Source organism: Eleutherodactylus coqui, chromosome 4 (assembly GCF_035609145.1).
Source record: "Eleutherodactylus coqui strain aEleCoq1 chromosome 4, aEleCoq1.hap1, whole genome shotgun sequence".
Lineage (NCBI taxonomy): Eukaryota > Metazoa > Chordata > Amphibia > Anura > Eleutherodactylidae > Eleutherodactylus > Eleutherodactylus coqui.
Window position 1 is genome coordinate 273,286,626 of NC_089840.1, and position 17,332 is coordinate 273,303,957.

General features: G+C 47.0%; 1 protein-coding gene across 3 annotated transcripts in view; it reads left to right on the forward strand.

Moving 5' to 3' along the window:
- LOC136624371 (zinc finger protein 850-like) overlaps positions 1-17,332 on the forward strand; it is an 83,039-nt gene that overhangs the window by 56,694 nt on the left and 9,013 nt on the right. For 2 of the 3 annotated variants that reach the window (XM_066598337.1, XM_066598338.1), the window contains exons 1-4: positions 6,257-6,432; positions 6,522-6,645; positions 6,728-6,792; positions 7,163-7,265. The exons of the other annotated variant lie outside the window; for it this stretch is intronic. In XM_066598337.1, coding sequence (XP_066454434.1) covers positions 6,409-6,432; positions 6,522-6,645; positions 6,728-6,792; positions 7,163-7,265 — 316 coding nt within the window. In that variant the 5' untranslated portion in view covers positions 6,257-6,408. Of the gene's footprint in view, positions 1-6,256; positions 6,433-6,521; positions 6,646-6,727; positions 6,793-7,162; positions 7,266-17,332 lie in introns of those variants that run through there. 3 annotated transcript variants of the gene reach the window in all.

Genomic DNA, 17,332 nt, shown 5'->3' on the forward strand with positions numbered 1-17,332 from the left:
TCCGTCTCACACACGCTCGGCTCCTCCGTCTCACACACGCTCGGCTCCTCCGTCTCACACACGCTCGGCTCCTCCGTCTCACACACGCTCGGCTCGGCTCCTTCGTCTCACACACGCTCGGCTCGGCTCCTTCGTCTCACACACGCTCGGCTCCTCCGTCTCACACACGCTCGGCTCGGCTCCTCCGTCTCACACACGCTCGGCTCCTCCGTCTCACACACGCTCGGCTCGGCTCCTCCGTCTCACACACGCTCGGCTCGGCTCCTCCGTCTCACACACGCTCGGCTCGGCTCCTCCGTCTCACACACGCTCGGCTCGGCTCCTCCGTCTCACACACGCTCGGCTCGGCTCCTCCGTCTCACACACGCTCGGCTCGGCTCCTCCGTCTCACACACGCTCGGCTCGGCTCCTCCGTCTCACACACGCTCGGCTCGGCTCCTCCGTCTCACACGCTCGGCTCCTCCGTCTCACACACGCTCGGCTCTGCTCCTCCGTCTCACACACGCTCGGCTCCGCTCCTCCTTCTCACACACGCTCGGCTCCGCTCCTCCGTCTCACACACGCTCGGCTCCGCTCCTCCGTCTCACACACGCTCGGCTCCGCTCCTCCGTCTCACACACGCTCGGCTCCGCTCCTCCGTCTCACACACGCTCGGCTCCGCTTCTCCGTCTCACACACGCTCGGCTCCGCTTCTCCGTCTCACACACGCTCGGCTCCGCTTCTCCGTCTCACACACGCTCGGCTCCGCTCCTCCGTCTCACACACGCTCGGCTCCGCTCCTCCGTCTCACACACGCTCGGCTCCTCCGTCTCACACACGCTCGGCTCCGCTCCTCCGTCTCACGCATGCTCCGCTCCTGCATCTCACGCATGCTCGGCTCTGCTCCTCCGTCTCACACACACACACGGCTCCGCTCTTCCGTCTCACACACACACTTGGCTCCGCTCCTCCGTTTCGCACACGCTCGGCTCCGCTCCTCCGTCTCGCACATGCTCGGCTCTGCTCCTCCGTCTCACACACGCTCGGCTCGGCTCCTCCGTCTCACACACGCTCGGCTTGGCTCCTCCGTCTCACACACGCTCGGCTCGGCTCCTCCGTCTCACACACGCTCGGCTCGGCTCCTCCGTCTCACACACGCTCGGCTCGGCTCCTCCGTCTCACACGCTCGGCTCGGCTCCTCCGTCTCACACGCTCGGCTCGGCTCCTCCGTCTCACACACGCTCGGCTCTGCTCCTCCGTCTCACACACGCTCGGCTCCGCTCCTCCTTCTCACACACGCTCGGCTCCGCTCCTCCGTCTCACACACGCTCGGCTCCGCTCCTCCGTCTCACACACGCTCGGCTCCGCTTCTCCGTCTCACACACGCTCGGCTCCGCTTCTCCGTCTCACACACGCTCGGCTCCGCTCCTCCGTCTCACACACGCTCGGCTCCGCTCCTCCGTCTCACACACGCTCGGCTCCTCCGTCTCACACACGCTCGGCTCCGCTCCTCCGTCTCACGCATGCTCCGCTCCTGCATCTCACGCATGCTCGGCTCTGCTCCTCCGTCTCACACACACACACGGCTCCGCTCTTCCGTCTCACACACACACTTGGCTCCGCTCCTCCGTTTCGCACACGCTCGGCTCCGCTCCTCCGTCTCGCACATGCTCGGCTCTGCTCCTCCGTCTCGCACACCCCTGACTTACACTCACTTGGCGCAACTCGTTCATCTCACACACGCTCGGCTCTGCTCCATCCACTCTCTGAATACATCCTCACACAGCAGAGTCCTACACCCACTGAGCGGAGAGACCTGGTCATGTGACCCCTTGTCTCCTCCCACACACTGGTCACATGATGGTGACATCATCACAGGTCCTGTAAGCACAGAACAACCCCAGGGCTCCTGTCCGGCTGCAGGTGGAGGTATGTGGGGTCTCCAGCACTGGGGGGCAGGTACCAGTAATCAGTTATCGCATGATGTATTATCTGTAGATGTATAATAAGTCCGCCGGTTCTTCCTCCTTCTCCCCAGATCACCAGGGGGGTATTTATTTTATCATGCTAACACATCTGCAGTGATAGTTAAAAAATGGCCGGACAGCTGGACCGCCCCTTTAAGCCCTTTAACCCCTTCAGCTCCGTGTTGATGCTTTTTAATTTCAACATCCCAGAACTTTATTTCCCATCATCCTCTCTGTGAGTTCTTGTTTCTTGCAGGACTGGTTGTATTTCTCAATGGTGATCATTTGGGGTAAATACAACTTATTGTTTAACCCCTTAGTGACGAGACCTGTCTGTGCCTTAATGGCCAACTAATATTTCTGTCTTTTTTCCATCATCGCATTGCTAAAGCCAGAACTTTGTCATTTTCCCGTCAGTATAGCGATACCACGGCTTGGTTTCTGCGACACAAGTTGTATGGTTTGTGGTGTTTTTTGTGGAGTCATCTCTTCATTTATCCACTTTTTGGGAACATTTAACATTTTGATTGCTTTGTATTACATTTTGGGAAAGTGGTGCTCAGATATCCCGGACCTGGACTTGGATAACCGAGGCGGTCTCTTGACCAGCTCAGGGCTGCACTTGATCAGTACAAGGGACAGGCTAATTCAAGTGAAGTTTCTCCACAGGATCTATTATACTCCCACCGTCTATTATACTGCTGATACAGATTGTCCAAGATGCTTGATGAGTGCGGGTACAATTATGCATATGTTTTGGGAATGCCATGCCATGCAGACCTATTGGAGGGGTATCCTTAGGTTTATGGTGGCGCACTTAGGAGCCCCGCGTATACTGAATCCTAAATTTTGTCCCTTTGGTCTTGTGGAGGAGATCCCGCTTGACACAACAAGACGTACTCTATACAAACCACTCTTCTTGGTAAAGTTTGGAGTTTTTGTTCTACTGTTATGAGACCTGGGTTTTTGTATCTCTGAGGGGTGGGGGAAGAAAAAAGGGGGGGGAGGGATATTGGTAACTATAAGGCCGGCTTCACACGAGCGTGACGGGCTCCGCTGCGGAATATTCCGCGGCGAAGCCCGTCATGGCGCCCCCCAGAGACCCCATACTTACCAGCGGAAGATAGCGCGAAGATGCTTCCCCGCCCACCGCAGCCGCGTCATGTGACACGCCCACCGCATCACATGACGCGGCCGGCCGTGACACGCCGGCCGCGTCATATGACGCGGCGGTAGGCGGGAAAGCGTTTTCACACTATCTTCCGCTGTGTTACAGCGGGAGATAGTGTGAACGGACGGCTTCAATTGACTACAATGGAAGCCGTCAGCGCGTACACCCGCGGCAAATAGAGCATGCCGCGGGTGAGGTCGGGTGATTTCACGGTGCGGAATTCCGCATCGTGAGCATTGTGCTATTAGGTTCAATAGAACCTAATAGCAGCGGGCAACGCAGCGGATTTTCGCCGCGAATTACGCAGCGTAAATCCGTTTCGTGGGAAGGAGGCCTAAAGGACAGAAAGACTTCTAATGACCAAAATTTGTGAAATACTACTGATGTTTCTCTTATTTGTTCTGTACTATATGGAAATGCCCAATAAGTACTCCTTTAAAAAAAAGCTTGGTTCTCATACTGTACCTATGCAGCAAGATTGGAGATTTGGTTTTCTTATTGTATCTATGTAATAAGTTTGGTTTTGTTGCATTGTATAGTGTGGGCTTAGCTCCCGATCCCCTTCCATACAAACCCTGAACGCACCGGACACAACTGTACATCCTGTGTTGTTAAGGCGAAACGTGTGAGGAAAGAATCCCTTTTATGTCAGGTAATTGTATTATTCCAGGGGGGTTTGTATGATGTTACATTGTCTCATCTTCTCTCCGTTCAGGATCCTCGGCCGATATCTTCTAGATCAGAGACTTTTCCCGATTGACCCAACAAGGATGGATAGGAATCGGGACAAGATGGCGGAGAGTATATTCACCCTCACCCTAGAGATACTCTTCCAGCTTACAGGAGAGGTGAGAGATTCTGGGGATGACGTCACGGTACATCATTCTTCTCTATGTTCTAGAGAACCTGTCCACATCCTCATGTCCGCAAAGTCACCGGCATAGCTGTGCAGACATGACCCCACAAAGACTACCGCCACCAATCTTTTCACCCTATTTACCTCTGTTCCCTCCACCCATACTGGATATCCTTAGAATCGGCTCCCGGCACCTTGAATGTGTCAACTGAGCAGTCCTCACCGCTTGGTGTCAGCAGGGGACATCAGATGTTATTGACATTTTCAAAGTGCTAGGAGAAGATTCTAAGGATATCCTTTAGGTGTGGGGGAACAGAGGTAAGTAGAGAGAAAAGAAGAGCAGAGATGTAGTTCTTCTGACATGCGGACGTGTACAGGTTCACTTTATTTATTTAAAGCTGCTCATGTTCCAAAATAATTAAATAGGCTAAAATCGCCATCCCGGCTCCCTACAGCAAAATCAGCCTGTGAACAACACATCAAAGAGTGCTGCGGCCAATCACAGGCCATAACGGTAGACTGCATCAGCCTATCAATGGAGAGAAAGTGCTGCAGTTGCAGGAGCCTGGTACGGAGGAAGGGAGAGGCTGTTATTTTCTAAGATTAGGAAGAACATAAGGGCAACTTAAAGAAAATAACAATTTCTCTTAAAAAATCCCTTTAAGGCTGTTGTCGGGTTAAACACAAAAAATGTTGATAAATTGACTAAAACAAGCATCATTTCTCCATTCCTTCCTGCTGGGCTTTGTTTATCTAGCTAGAGCGAAGATGTCATGTCAACAGCAAAACTGTCTGTAGCGGTCACGTGTTGTCTACATGGTGTTGCAGTGGGTAGAGTCAGACCTTTGGTGAGGGAGACAGCGGGGAACACAATTGTGGGTCACGATGGCTCTACCATCTCCTCTCGTCACATCCCTAAACACAATGTGGCCCGGCAGCATGCAGGGGTAAAAGCTGGCAGTGGTGCCAGTAGAGAAATAATAACATATCTGTTCACGTGACATCAGTGCCCCTTTCCAGTAACGAGTCATCGAAACCAAATAAAGAGTCCACAGTCAAAGTGTAGTTTTAAAGGCACACATTTTTTTCCTGGATATTTTCAACTTCCAAGTACAATACTGCAACAGTCTAAGGTACAATACTACTGGCACCTTTTCCTTTCACCACCTTCCGAAACACTTGCGTTAGACAAACACTCTGTTTCTGAGTTACTGTCATCATCAGTCTAAGCTATCTAATGGAAGATTTTGAGAAGAGCGGTCCTGACAGACATGAGCAGTCCTTTCTTACTCTTCACACTCTTTCCTCGCTGACCTAGCGACATTAATGGGGCAAAGACTCACGCCAGAATTGTTCTCCGACTTGCAGCAGCAGAGTCGGTACTGTCCCTCTACTCTGTAGTTAAGCAGGGGAGTATGAAGAAACTGATTCTCACTTCGGGCCCCCTGAGGGTATGCATCTCAATGCTAAATTAGATGAGTCTGGGCCTAACCCAGACGGAAGCGTCAGAGCCTCTACCTCCTGCTCACACCTCCTCCTCCTCCGACTACATCTCTCTATCTCCTCTTCTCTCCCTCTACTAACTCCGCCCCCAACTGGTCTACCAATCACAACACACAAAGTAGGTTAGGGAGACAAGCACACAAATATCACCAAGCTTGGTGACACTAACACAAGACATTAACCCCGGTAGGTCACCACAAATGACAAAGACCAACGACCAGGTAGACACACGAATGCACAAGAACAAATCCATATAAGGTGGACAAGCACAGAACTAAAGGGTCCCTAACTCTGGGCCACTACAGTGCCATCGCTGCAGTCCGTTAAACACAGCCCAGTGGTGAGAATCTTATTGTTGGCATTCGATCTAATAGGTAGCGCTCGTTTTATTTAAAGCGACCCTCCGCTCCTGCAGAAACAAAGATGGCCAAACGGCTTCTCTGCCTATCGAATGCACAGTATGCATCATTATTATAAGACACTACAATGATTTGATTGGCCATTCCTGCCCATGTGAGCAGTGCTAGCCAGTCAGACTACCATGTAGAGTTTTCGACAACCATGGTATACTATACAGTGTGCCTCAGGTAGGCAGAGGAGCCGTTCTGCCATCTTTGTTTCTCCAAGACTGGGGGCTCCCTTTCGGTCCCCTACATTACTCTATTTTTGTCCTGAAACTATCCGGTCACATTACTAACAGATGGACCTAATTAAAGAGATGAAGGACTCTGGGAATGTCTGCAGGGATATTCATGGATGTATCTCCCCATAAACAGGATTACACGGTAGTGAAGAAGACTTCTAGTGACGGCTGTCAGGCCCCGGTGTCTGATGGATGGGGAAGACCCCTGAGCCCAATCACAGGACCTCCACCTCACCCCCTAAAACTGGAGGACATCAATGAGCAGAAGATCCTAGAACTCACCAACAAGATGATTGAGCTGCTGACTGGAGAGGTGATGCTGCTTGGAATGCTGGGACATTATACAGTAACGCTATGGCGGTATAACGTGTCTGGGTGATGACGGTATCATTGTGTTCTCAGGTTCCTATAAGGTGTCAGGACATCACTGTCTATTTCTCCATGGAGGAGTGGGAGTATTTAGCAGGACACAAGGATCTGTACAGGGACGTCATGATGGAGGACCACCAGCCCCTCCCATCACCAGGTAATAGACAGGACTAAATCCATACGGCCTTTATTATTTGTATGTAGAGAATGAATTCAGAGGCTGTCTGTGTTTTCTGCAGGTAGATCCAGTAAGAGAACAGCAGTGGAGAGATGTCCCCGTCCTCTTCTTCCACAGGATGATCAGGTAGATGGAGAGAAGGTCTCATGAAATCTCCCCTCTGGTCTGTAGGACGGCTGACAAGGTCTTGTGTTCAGTCTTATTATATGACTGATACTTGTGTAATAAGAAAGCTGGAGATGGCAGGATTACAGCCGACCGCAGACATTAGATCTCTGCATCTTATCACTATTTTCTGGTTCTGGAGACTTCTGGTTGGAATAAAGAAGCAACAGGATGGAGTTATACAGGAGACCTGCAGCTATTTGGCCCAGATCACTACTGCTGTCATGTCATTCCGACTCCTCATACTAATTAATGACCTTTTCTGCCCATATAAAACCTTCCACACGACTTCTCCAACCGTGTGATGACTTTTACAATATTTATTTCACAGCTTGTGAATCGGGATGAAGATCTGCCCCATATTGATGCCACAGAGACAAATGTGAGGGGGGATCAGCCGTGTAAGGAGGAGATCCCTACAGATGACCCCCCAGGTGAGTAACCGCTAAATGCAGAGAACATCACACATTCTCCTCATTCGCTGTAATAATTTTGCCCACTTTTGTCTGTGATTGACGATCGGTATACAGACCCATAGACTCTATATTTAGCCCATTCTATGTGTGGAAAGCCAAAATGGCTAATCACACAGCTCAGATTAGTGTTTCTGCCACTAGGGTCTCATCACCCCAATCCCCAATAATAAGAGCTTCTGAAATGTCACTATAGTGTTTCAAAGGTTTTTTTGAAAGTTTAGTTATGCACAGCATGTGTTATCACCTATAATGCCATCACATTGTCATCCATATTTAGGCTGCATTCAGACGAACGTATATCGGCTCCGTTTTCACACCGAGCCGATATACGTTGTCCTCGTGTGCAGGGGGGGAGGATGGAAGAGCCAGGAGCAGGAACTGAGCTCCCGCCCCCTCTCTGCCTCCTCTCCGCCCCTCTGCACTATTTGCAATGGGGAGAGGTGGGATGGGGCGGGGCTAATACTCGCAACTTAGCCCTGCCCCTGTCCCGCCTCCTTTCATTGCAAATAGTGCAGAGGGGCGGAGAGGAGGCAGAGAGGGGGCGGATAGGTAGGACATATATCGGCTCGGCGTGAAAACTGAGCCGATATACGTTCGTGGGAATGCAGCCTTAATTTGTATTCTGGCTGAATAGGAAATAATGAGCTAAAAAAAAACCCTGACAGCCCAGATCTTTGTTGTCCAGTTTTTTATCTCTTCATTCTCTATACAATGTGATCTCGTTATGGGTGAATATACCTGCTGTGCAGTAAAAGGTTACTAAACTTTCAAAAAATCTTTGAAACACCATAGTAACATTTAAGTAGCTTTGATTATTGGGCGTTTGGGTGATGAGACCACATTGATGGTTAAAAAGAAAGGCCAGAAGCACTGATCTGAGCACTGTGTGTGATTTAGCCATTTTTGACTCTTTACAGATTGTGTATTGAGACAGTACATTAAGCTCATATACCTATCTATGGGTCTGTGCACAGGTGCTTCAATTTAGGTGATACGCAACAGGTATCATGGCCTTATCAATAAGGTGAGCCTAATTATTATTCGATGCATCGGAGAAGAAAAAATGAGAAACACTTAAGTGATGTTTCCAAGCTCTTCTGAAGCATTTTATTACTTGCATAGTAGTGATCATAATTGTTCAACTATCATATGTAACAGAAGTGCAGCATTTTTTCCAGCACTTTGTTGCAAATCACAAACAAGATCTTCTATGATGATTACAAATATTAGTTCATTTCATATGCCCCTACAAACTGGTTCTAGCTAGCCTGTTCTGCTTTTAACCAATTTTCATGAGTCTTTTAAGTGAACTCTATTACCCCTTTCCAATTTAGTGTTGGCCCTCATCTGACATTAAGATTTCCCTGCCTAGCTCCGATGCCGGACGAGGGCCGACACGTGTTTCTAACAGTATGCAGGACAGAGCTCCGATGTCAGAGGCTGTTCTGCATATGTATGTTACAGTATACAGGAGAGCGCTTTCCTTCATATTTTTAGAAACTTGTTGGCCCTCACTCGACATGAGAGCTATGCAGGGAAATCTTAATGAGGGCCGACACTGGATTGGAAATTGCTAATTTTCAAAAAACTGCTAATAGAATCCTCATGAGAGGTCATTATTATGTGTTCCTGTTGAGTAATTCGAAGGAATCCACATCACACTTTTCCACCTAAAATAAATAAGAGCTGGAGAATGTGCGAGTGCAGGGAAATTGGATTGGAAAGGGTTAACCCTGGGGAATATTGTCCAGAAGTAAAGTGGATTTTACTAACCCTGGGAAATAATGTGCAGAAACAACGGCTAGATTACTTCTAGATTTTCCTCTCTTTTGTTTCTACACACTATTCCTGAATCAGGTATGCCCCTAAGGCTAATCCCAAGGGAGGAATATGTCTATATTACTCCCCAAATGCATACCATTCACAACCTGATTGGTTGTTTGGATTTACTCATTCCCGGTGATTGGTTATTTGGTTTGCCTGCTTCACGGTGATTGGTTGTTTAGGTTGGCTCATGTAGAAGTGGGGAGTAATAGGCTAATATGCCAAGGGGAGGGCTTTCATCTTCACTGCACCCGGATGGCCCCTGACTTGGGCTTTGTCTTCATCTCTGTCCACAAGTCAATGTCCCTCAGGGTAGAGGACATCTCTCTCTACATGATCATGTAGTACAGCGGTGCGAATTGTCGTAGGGCGTTGTCTATGGTTTACCACCCTGGAAGTTTCTTTCTTGCAAGTCTTAAAGAGATGCAGTACATAAGCAATTTGAGTACAGCATAGGGAGCTAAGCATAGCAGTTATATCTAAAATATAGTCTGTATTTTGATTTACCAGTTCCAATGCTGCAAATATTTGGTCATCTACATAATCAGTGGCCACTACCAGCTTCTCCCACATTTGCATAAGCATTGGATAGAAGAGAAAACTAACATTTTTTACAAATTTTTACTCCTTAATAGCTCATGGGGCTTACCATTAGGCCTTGGGACATTATCTGCTGATTTCCTATAATAGGAGAGAGCATCATGTGAAAGTACAAAGGTGACAGGTGTAAGCCAAGCAAGGGTACATAACCCTGTCTTGTTTAACGGAAGTCATTCATATGTGTCTACTTACAATATAGATATTAAGATACGTGGAGGAAGTGCTAGGATAATATAGCTGAGCACAACAGCTAACCACTGGGCCAACATGATATTTACTATATTTTATTTGGATGTCTTATCATTGTAATAGCTGCAAGACAGATTCACTAATCGACAGTAATTACAGTTGTAACTGCTTTTAATTAGGGTTCTCCTCCTATACACTGGGTGTTCTGGATGAGTCTCCCACACAGAATTTATGTGGCTTATATGGAAAGAGTGAGTCTACTGTACTGCTGCTTGTGATTCGGCCACAAGAGCAATTTATCCCAGAGGGAAAGCATGTCACTATGGCCATTTTCTGAGGGCTGAAGTGGTAGCATTTCTACTTCGCTTGGTTGATGATGATTGGTTAAGATACATTCATGTGTTTTCATACCATCTGGCTACTGGGAGTAGGTATTCTCACTTTAATCTGCTAGAGCTAACTGGTCTATTGATGGTCTTTCGATTCGAACATATTAAGAGGAATGGCTATATATGGCACAGTTTTTGCAACTATTGGACTATGTATACATCTCCAACAAATTTTAAGTTTCTCTGATTTATCGAAAGCCTTAACAACCTATTGTCCCAATCCTCATTTAACACATCATAGAGTCCCTCTATACTAAGGATTGTCCATAACAGTAGAAACAGCCTTTCAAGCGTTCCTCAGGCTCTTGAGCTAAAACCTTTTTTCAATGGCTGATATGTATCCAAATGTCCTTTCCTTCCAAGTTGACTGAAGTGGCCGTTGTCAACTGGATTTTGTATGGACCAAAACATCTTAGTCCCGAACTTTCTTTTTTATGCAGTGTAATTTCATTAAAAAGTTTACACCTGCTACATCATGTGTGCAGAAGGCCTAAGAAAAACATGTACTATCCCGCCAAAAGCAATTGGACATCTGAGCAAGAAACAAAAGTATCCATTTCCATATGCCACTACTCAATGGGGTGCCCCCGGCCCCAATGACACTGGCCGCCCTCTGCAGGACCCCCGCCCCCCCACCAACGCCTGAGACACCCCAGCCAGCACCTCCCAGTTCCAAAATATTCTGACCCTCCCAGTTCCAAAATATTCTGACCTGTCTTGAGGACAACCCAGTCTCCTGGAAGCAAATTATGCAGCTCCTCTTTTGAGTCTAGATCTGAAATCAAGGAAAATACACGTTTATGAGTTACAGTCAACCCCCTATGCAAGGCAGTCATGGGAGGTAAGGTCCCCATGCTGGACCTACGAGGTTGGGGAAAATATAGGCGTATTACAGGGCCCAACTAAACAAATCTTCATATAGGACAGCTTGGTGTTTCTGCATTCCGAATTGGTTTACCTGATGATCCAACAAAATACTTACTGTGTCACAAACGTGCAAAATCAAATGCGATTCCAAAGCTGTACCTCGAGTTGTGACATTAACAGCCTTACGTTCAGCTAGCTTACAAGCTTCAGTAAGTGCCGTCAGCTCAGTCTCCTGAGCAGACTTCCCTGGAGGGAGAGGTTTCTGTAAAATTACTTCATTGCTGGTTACCACTGCATAGCCTGTTTTTAGCTTGTCCATTTTCATGGTACCTTGAGCCATTTACGATAAACACAAAATCTGCTTTAGCAATGGAAGCTTCAGCAACATTTTCAAGAACCCTGGCCTTGTTTTCCATTAACTCTAGAATGCATTTGATATTCCACATTTTCTTCCATTTCATTCCACCATTTGGGGTATACTCAATTATGTATCGCTTTAAGCATGTCTGCCCCTAATATGTTGACTGGACAGTTCTCTGACACCAAAATCTGCCCATATTGAAAATGTAATACACTTTAAGTAAAACACTTATTATTAATTTTGATTCTGTTTGTAATGTACTTGTCAGGCTTTTCAAGTACAGGATTATCTGATTACTGTTTTAGCATCATAACTGAGTAGAACTCATACGTAAAACCTAGTATATTGAATATGCCATGTACTTGTGTTGTGCACACATCAATTATATACAGTGTTATCTATATAAAATATTATACATACACTCCACTCAAAAGGAGATACACTTCTTCTCGGCTAGGTTGGTCTGTGTTTACATCAGAGAAATCTTACTTATTTTCCCTCTCTCCTCCTACTTCACCTAGCTCCACCCTTTATGATCTGGCTAACTGTTTGAGCATGTCCTTCCCTTTATATGTCTAGCTGTCCAATGATACCCAGATACACACATACCATATCACTTATACACGGGCCCTTCACACAAGTTTACAAAAATAACAAATCCACATTATTTATGATCAAATCAGCTTAGATTTGACAAATTACATCCTAATTCTCTTGTGCAGCAATATCAGTCTACCAACTCACACATCTCACAACCCCCACCCCCCTCCCTCCAATATGCACTCAATCTTCTGGAGAACAAAGAAAACTTAACTCTCTGTAAGCAAATGATGGAACTGTATGACAGATTACTCTGTTTTCTTTTTAATTTTTACATGCTCTGACCATAATCTCACATGTTTCCAAGCAGGGACTTCTGTACAAAGTTAATCCATAATCATTCATCCAGCTACCACATTCGCATTTAACCTTTTTTTTTCATATATATATCCCAACATTTTAGGAATATTCTCTTTTTTTTTTTTTTTTACTCACGCACTTATTTCATTTTCTGCCAGACTAATAACCTTCCTGTTGTCATGTCTTTGTCCCCAGGAAAGAATACTGCCTTGATTTCTACAGAGTAGAACTGGGTTGTCATCAGTGATTAATCCAGGTTTAGCTTGGGCACTGCCGACAGCCGTGTTCGTGTCTGGAGACCTAGGGTTAAGCACCTCAATCTCCTGTTTCCAGACTTATCAGCAATAGAACATGTATGTGACCATCAGGTATGCTAACTTTGACAGCCTGAGTGTGTACGATCTAAAAGCCCAGTTACAGCAAATGTGGAACGATATGCAACAGGATACCAAACAGAACCTGTATTCCTCCATGCCTGCCCATATTATATTCTGTATCCCAGCTAGAGGCGGCCCAACAGGGTACTAGAGCCCCCATGCACTCCCGTTTCACATCTTATATCCAAGCTAGAGGTGGCCTAACAGGGTACTAGATCCTTCTTGCCCACTCGTATCACATGTTGTATCCAAGCTGGATTCGGCCCAAAGGGGTACTAAAGCCTCCATTCCCTTCCATTTCACATCTTGTATCCAAACTAGAGGCAGTACAACAGGGTACTAGAGTCTCCATGCCTACCTGTATCACATCTTGTATCTAAGCTAGAGGTGGTACAACAAGGTACTAGAGCCTCCATGGCCTCTCGTTTCACATCTTATATCCAAGCTAGAGGTGTCCCTTCAGGGCACTAGAGCCTCCATGCCCACCCGTGTCACATCTTATATCAAAGCTAGAAGCAGCCCAACAGGATACTAGAGCCTCCATTCCCTCCCATTTCACATCTTGTATCCAAGCTAGAGGCGGTACAACAGGGTATTAGAGTCTCCATGCCTACCTGTATCACATCTTGTATGCAAGCTAGAGGTGGTACAACAAGGTACTAGAGCCTCCATGGCCTCCCGTTTCACATCTTATATCCAAGCTAGAGGTGTCCCTTCAGGGCACTAGAGCCTCCATGCCCACTCGTGTCACATCTTGTATCAAAGCTAGAAGTGGCCCAACAGGGTACTAGAGCCTCCATACCCTCCCATTTCACATCTTGTATCCAAGCTAGAGGCGGTACAACAGGGTACTAGAGCCTCTATTCCCACCCGTATCACATCTCATATCCAAGCTAGAGGCGGTAAAACAGGGTAATAGAGTCTCCATGCTCACCCGTTTCACATCTTATATGCAAGCTAGAGGTCGCCTTCAGGATACTAGAGCCTCTATTCCCACCTGTATTACATCTTATATCCAAGCTAGAGGCGGTAAAACAGGGTAATAGAGTCTTCATGCTCACCCGTATCACATCTTGTATCCAAGCTAGAAGCGGTACCACAGGGTATTAGAGTCTCCATGCCTACCTGTATCACATCTTGTATGCAAGCTAGAGGTGGTACAACAAGATACTAGATCCTCCATGGCCTCCCATTTCACATCTTATATCCAAGCTAGAGGTGGCCCTTCAGGGTACTAGAGCCTCTATTCCCACCCGTATTACATCTTATATCCAAGCTAGAGGCGGTAAAACAGGGTACTAGAGCCTCCATGCCCACCCGTATCACATCTTGTATCCAAGCTAGAGCCGGTACAACAGGGTATTAGAGTCACCATGCCTACCTGTATCACATCTTCTATCTAAGCTAGAGGCGGTACAACAGGGTATTAGAGTCTCCATGCCTACCTGTATCACATCTTGTATGCAAGCTAGAGGCGGTACAACAGGGTACTAGAGCCTCCATGGCTTCCTGTTTCACATCTTATATCCAAGCTAGAGGTGGCCCTTCAGGGTACTAGAGCCTCTATTCCCACCCGTATCACATCTTATATCCAAGCTAGTGGCGGTAAAACAGGGTAATAGAGTCTCCATGCTCACCCGTATCACATCTTGTATACCAGCTAGAGGTGGTACAACAAGGTACTAGAGCCTCCATGGCCTCCTGTTTCACATCTTATATCCAAGCTAGAGGTGGCCCTTCAGGGTACTAGAGCCTCCATTCCCACTCGTGTCACATCTTGTATCTAAGCTAGAGGCGGTACAACAGGGTACTAGAGTCTCCATGCTCACCAGTATCACATCTTATATCCAAGCTAGAGGTGGTACAACAGGGTATTAGAGTCTCCATGCCTACCTATATCACATCTTCTATCTAAGCTAGAGGCGGTACAACAGGGTATTAGAGTCTCCATACCCAACCGTATCACATCTTGTATCCAAGCTAGAGGCGGTTCCACAGGGTATTAGAGTCTCCATGCCTACCTGTATCACATCTTGTATGCAAGCTAGAGGCGGTACAACAGGGTACTAGAGCCTCCATGGCTTCCTGTTTCACATCTTATATCCAAGCTAGAGGTGGCCCTTCAGGGTACTAGAGCCTCTATTCCCACCCGTATCACATCTTATATCCAAGCTAGTGGCGGTAAAACAGGGTAATAGAGTCTCCATGCTCACCCGTATCACATCTTGTATACCAGCTAGAGGTGGTACAACAAGGTACTAGAGCCTCCATGGCCTCCTGTTTCACATCTTATATCCAAGCTAGATGTGGCCCTTCAGGGTACTAGAGCCTCCATTCCCACTCGTGTCACATCTTATATCTAAGCTAGAGGCGGTACAACAGGGTACTAGAGTCTCCATGCTCACCAGTATCACATCTTATATCCAAGCTAGAGGCGGTAGAACAGGGTACTAGAGCCTCACTTCTTGGGGTCAGTTTTCCACAAACAAAAAATCCTTTTGCTCCGATATTGTAATAATTTGCTTATATCTATGTTACAATCACACAGAGGAAGTTTAATTTGATTCTGACGGATTCTTCTGGCTGCTTGACTTTTTTTGGCAATGAGTATAATTCGATTTAGGCTAGATTCCATTGACGTTAGTGTTGAGGTAGCTGGCTCCTAAATCTTTTGGCCCAAATAAAGGGTATGGTGGCGTTCACAGCTTCTCTTTGTTCCCAGCTCTTCTGATCCATCAGAGGAACAGAGCTGAAGACTTTTTATGTTATCAGTTTTACATTGAGTTCAAGTTCACTTTTTTTTCTTAAGTGACTGCAGACTACTTAGTTATTTGCTTAAAGGGGTTGTCCCGCGCCGAAACGGGTTTTTTTTTTTCAATCCTTCCCCCCCCCCCCCCCCCCCGTTTGGCGCGAGACAACCCCGATGCAGGGACCTAAAGAGAAATCCGCACAGCGCTTACCTGAATCCCCGCGCTCCGGTGACTTCTTACTTACCGGCTGAAGATGGCCGCCGGCATCTTCTCCCTCTGTGGACCGCAGGGCTTCTGTGCGGTCCATTGCCGATTCCAGCCTCCTGATTGGCTGGAATCGGCACGTGACGGGGCGGAGCTACACGGAGCCCCATTGAGAACAGCCGCAAGCGCGGCTAATTTGGCCATTAGACGGCGAAAATTAGTCGGCTCCATGGGAACGAGGACGCTAGCAACGGAGCAGGTAAGTGAAAAACTTCTTATAACTTCTGTATGGCTCATAATTAATGCACAATGTATATTACAAAGTGCATTAATATGGCCATACAGAAGTGTATAGACCCACTTGCTGCCGCGGGACAACCCCTTTAATTCAGTCCTTTTTTTGGATTAAAAATCTTTTTTTTTTCTTTTTTTTGAATTTGAACTCAGTGCAAAACTGATGCAAATAGAAGGTCTTCGGTTTCTACTTGTTTTTTGATAACTTTGAGAATCTGAGATTTTTTTCTGTTTTCTGATGAATCCGAAGAAATGCAAGCATAACAGAGATGGTAGCTCGGCCTTGGGCTATGTTCACAGTGTTTAAGAGACCCCAGTCAGAAATTCCTTTCCAGACTTCTCTGAAAACTCCGGACATCTGAATGGTACCCTTTTTGATTAACAGGGTCCGTTTAGCGGTATTCGTTTCCAACAGCGGTCAAATCTGTTCTGGTCAGGGATTCCACTTTCCCCATAATAGAGCAGGAAAACAGAATCCAAAGAGTGAGAGTGAACAGAGCCTAAATTCTTATGTATGGTCCCACGGTGCACTTCCCAGCCCCAGTTAGAGATGAGCCATCTTTGCGGAAGTTCGGGAGGAGAGAGGCTTGTGCTAGTATGACTCTATCGCCACCCTCACAACAGCGTCGCTGTATCAAAGCTCCCCTTCCAGGACATACTGTACTTGGAGAGGGGAGGAGTGAGGCTGTGACGCTCCTTAGAGGGCGGTGTTAGTCAGCGGCAGTGTAAAGAAGTTACAGCTGCTGCTTTATGGTGTGATAGCCTGAAATGGCCTCTAAAGGAGATCTGGGTTTGGTGGTATGAAACAGCCTAATGTTTGGGTTTCGAACAGAACCTCATGCAAAGTTTGACCCAAATCCAAGTTCTTCGGGTTCAGTTTGCTTGTACCTAGTTCTATTGTACAGATTCTGTTTTTGGGGGGCTGTAATAGTTTGGGACCTGTCCCCAGGGGTTGTCATTTCACTGTGGGAGCTGTCATTCAAGTCTCATTGTGGTCTGTATGGGCCCAGTGACATTTCTTTAAATCCATTCTACATTTTCTTTGCTGCCTGTTTTGTGCTGTAATATATTTTAATGGAGCCCATGGAAGTCAATTGGTTTTCCTCGTTGCCATTATTTTAACCCTTTCCAATCCAATTTACATTTCCCTGCATAGCTCAGATGTCAGGTGAGGTCCGACATGTATTAGCAGTCTAGAGTAGTCCAGCACATGTACTGACAATGAGTAACACAGCGCTCCGATGTCAGAGGCTCTCCGGCACATGTACTT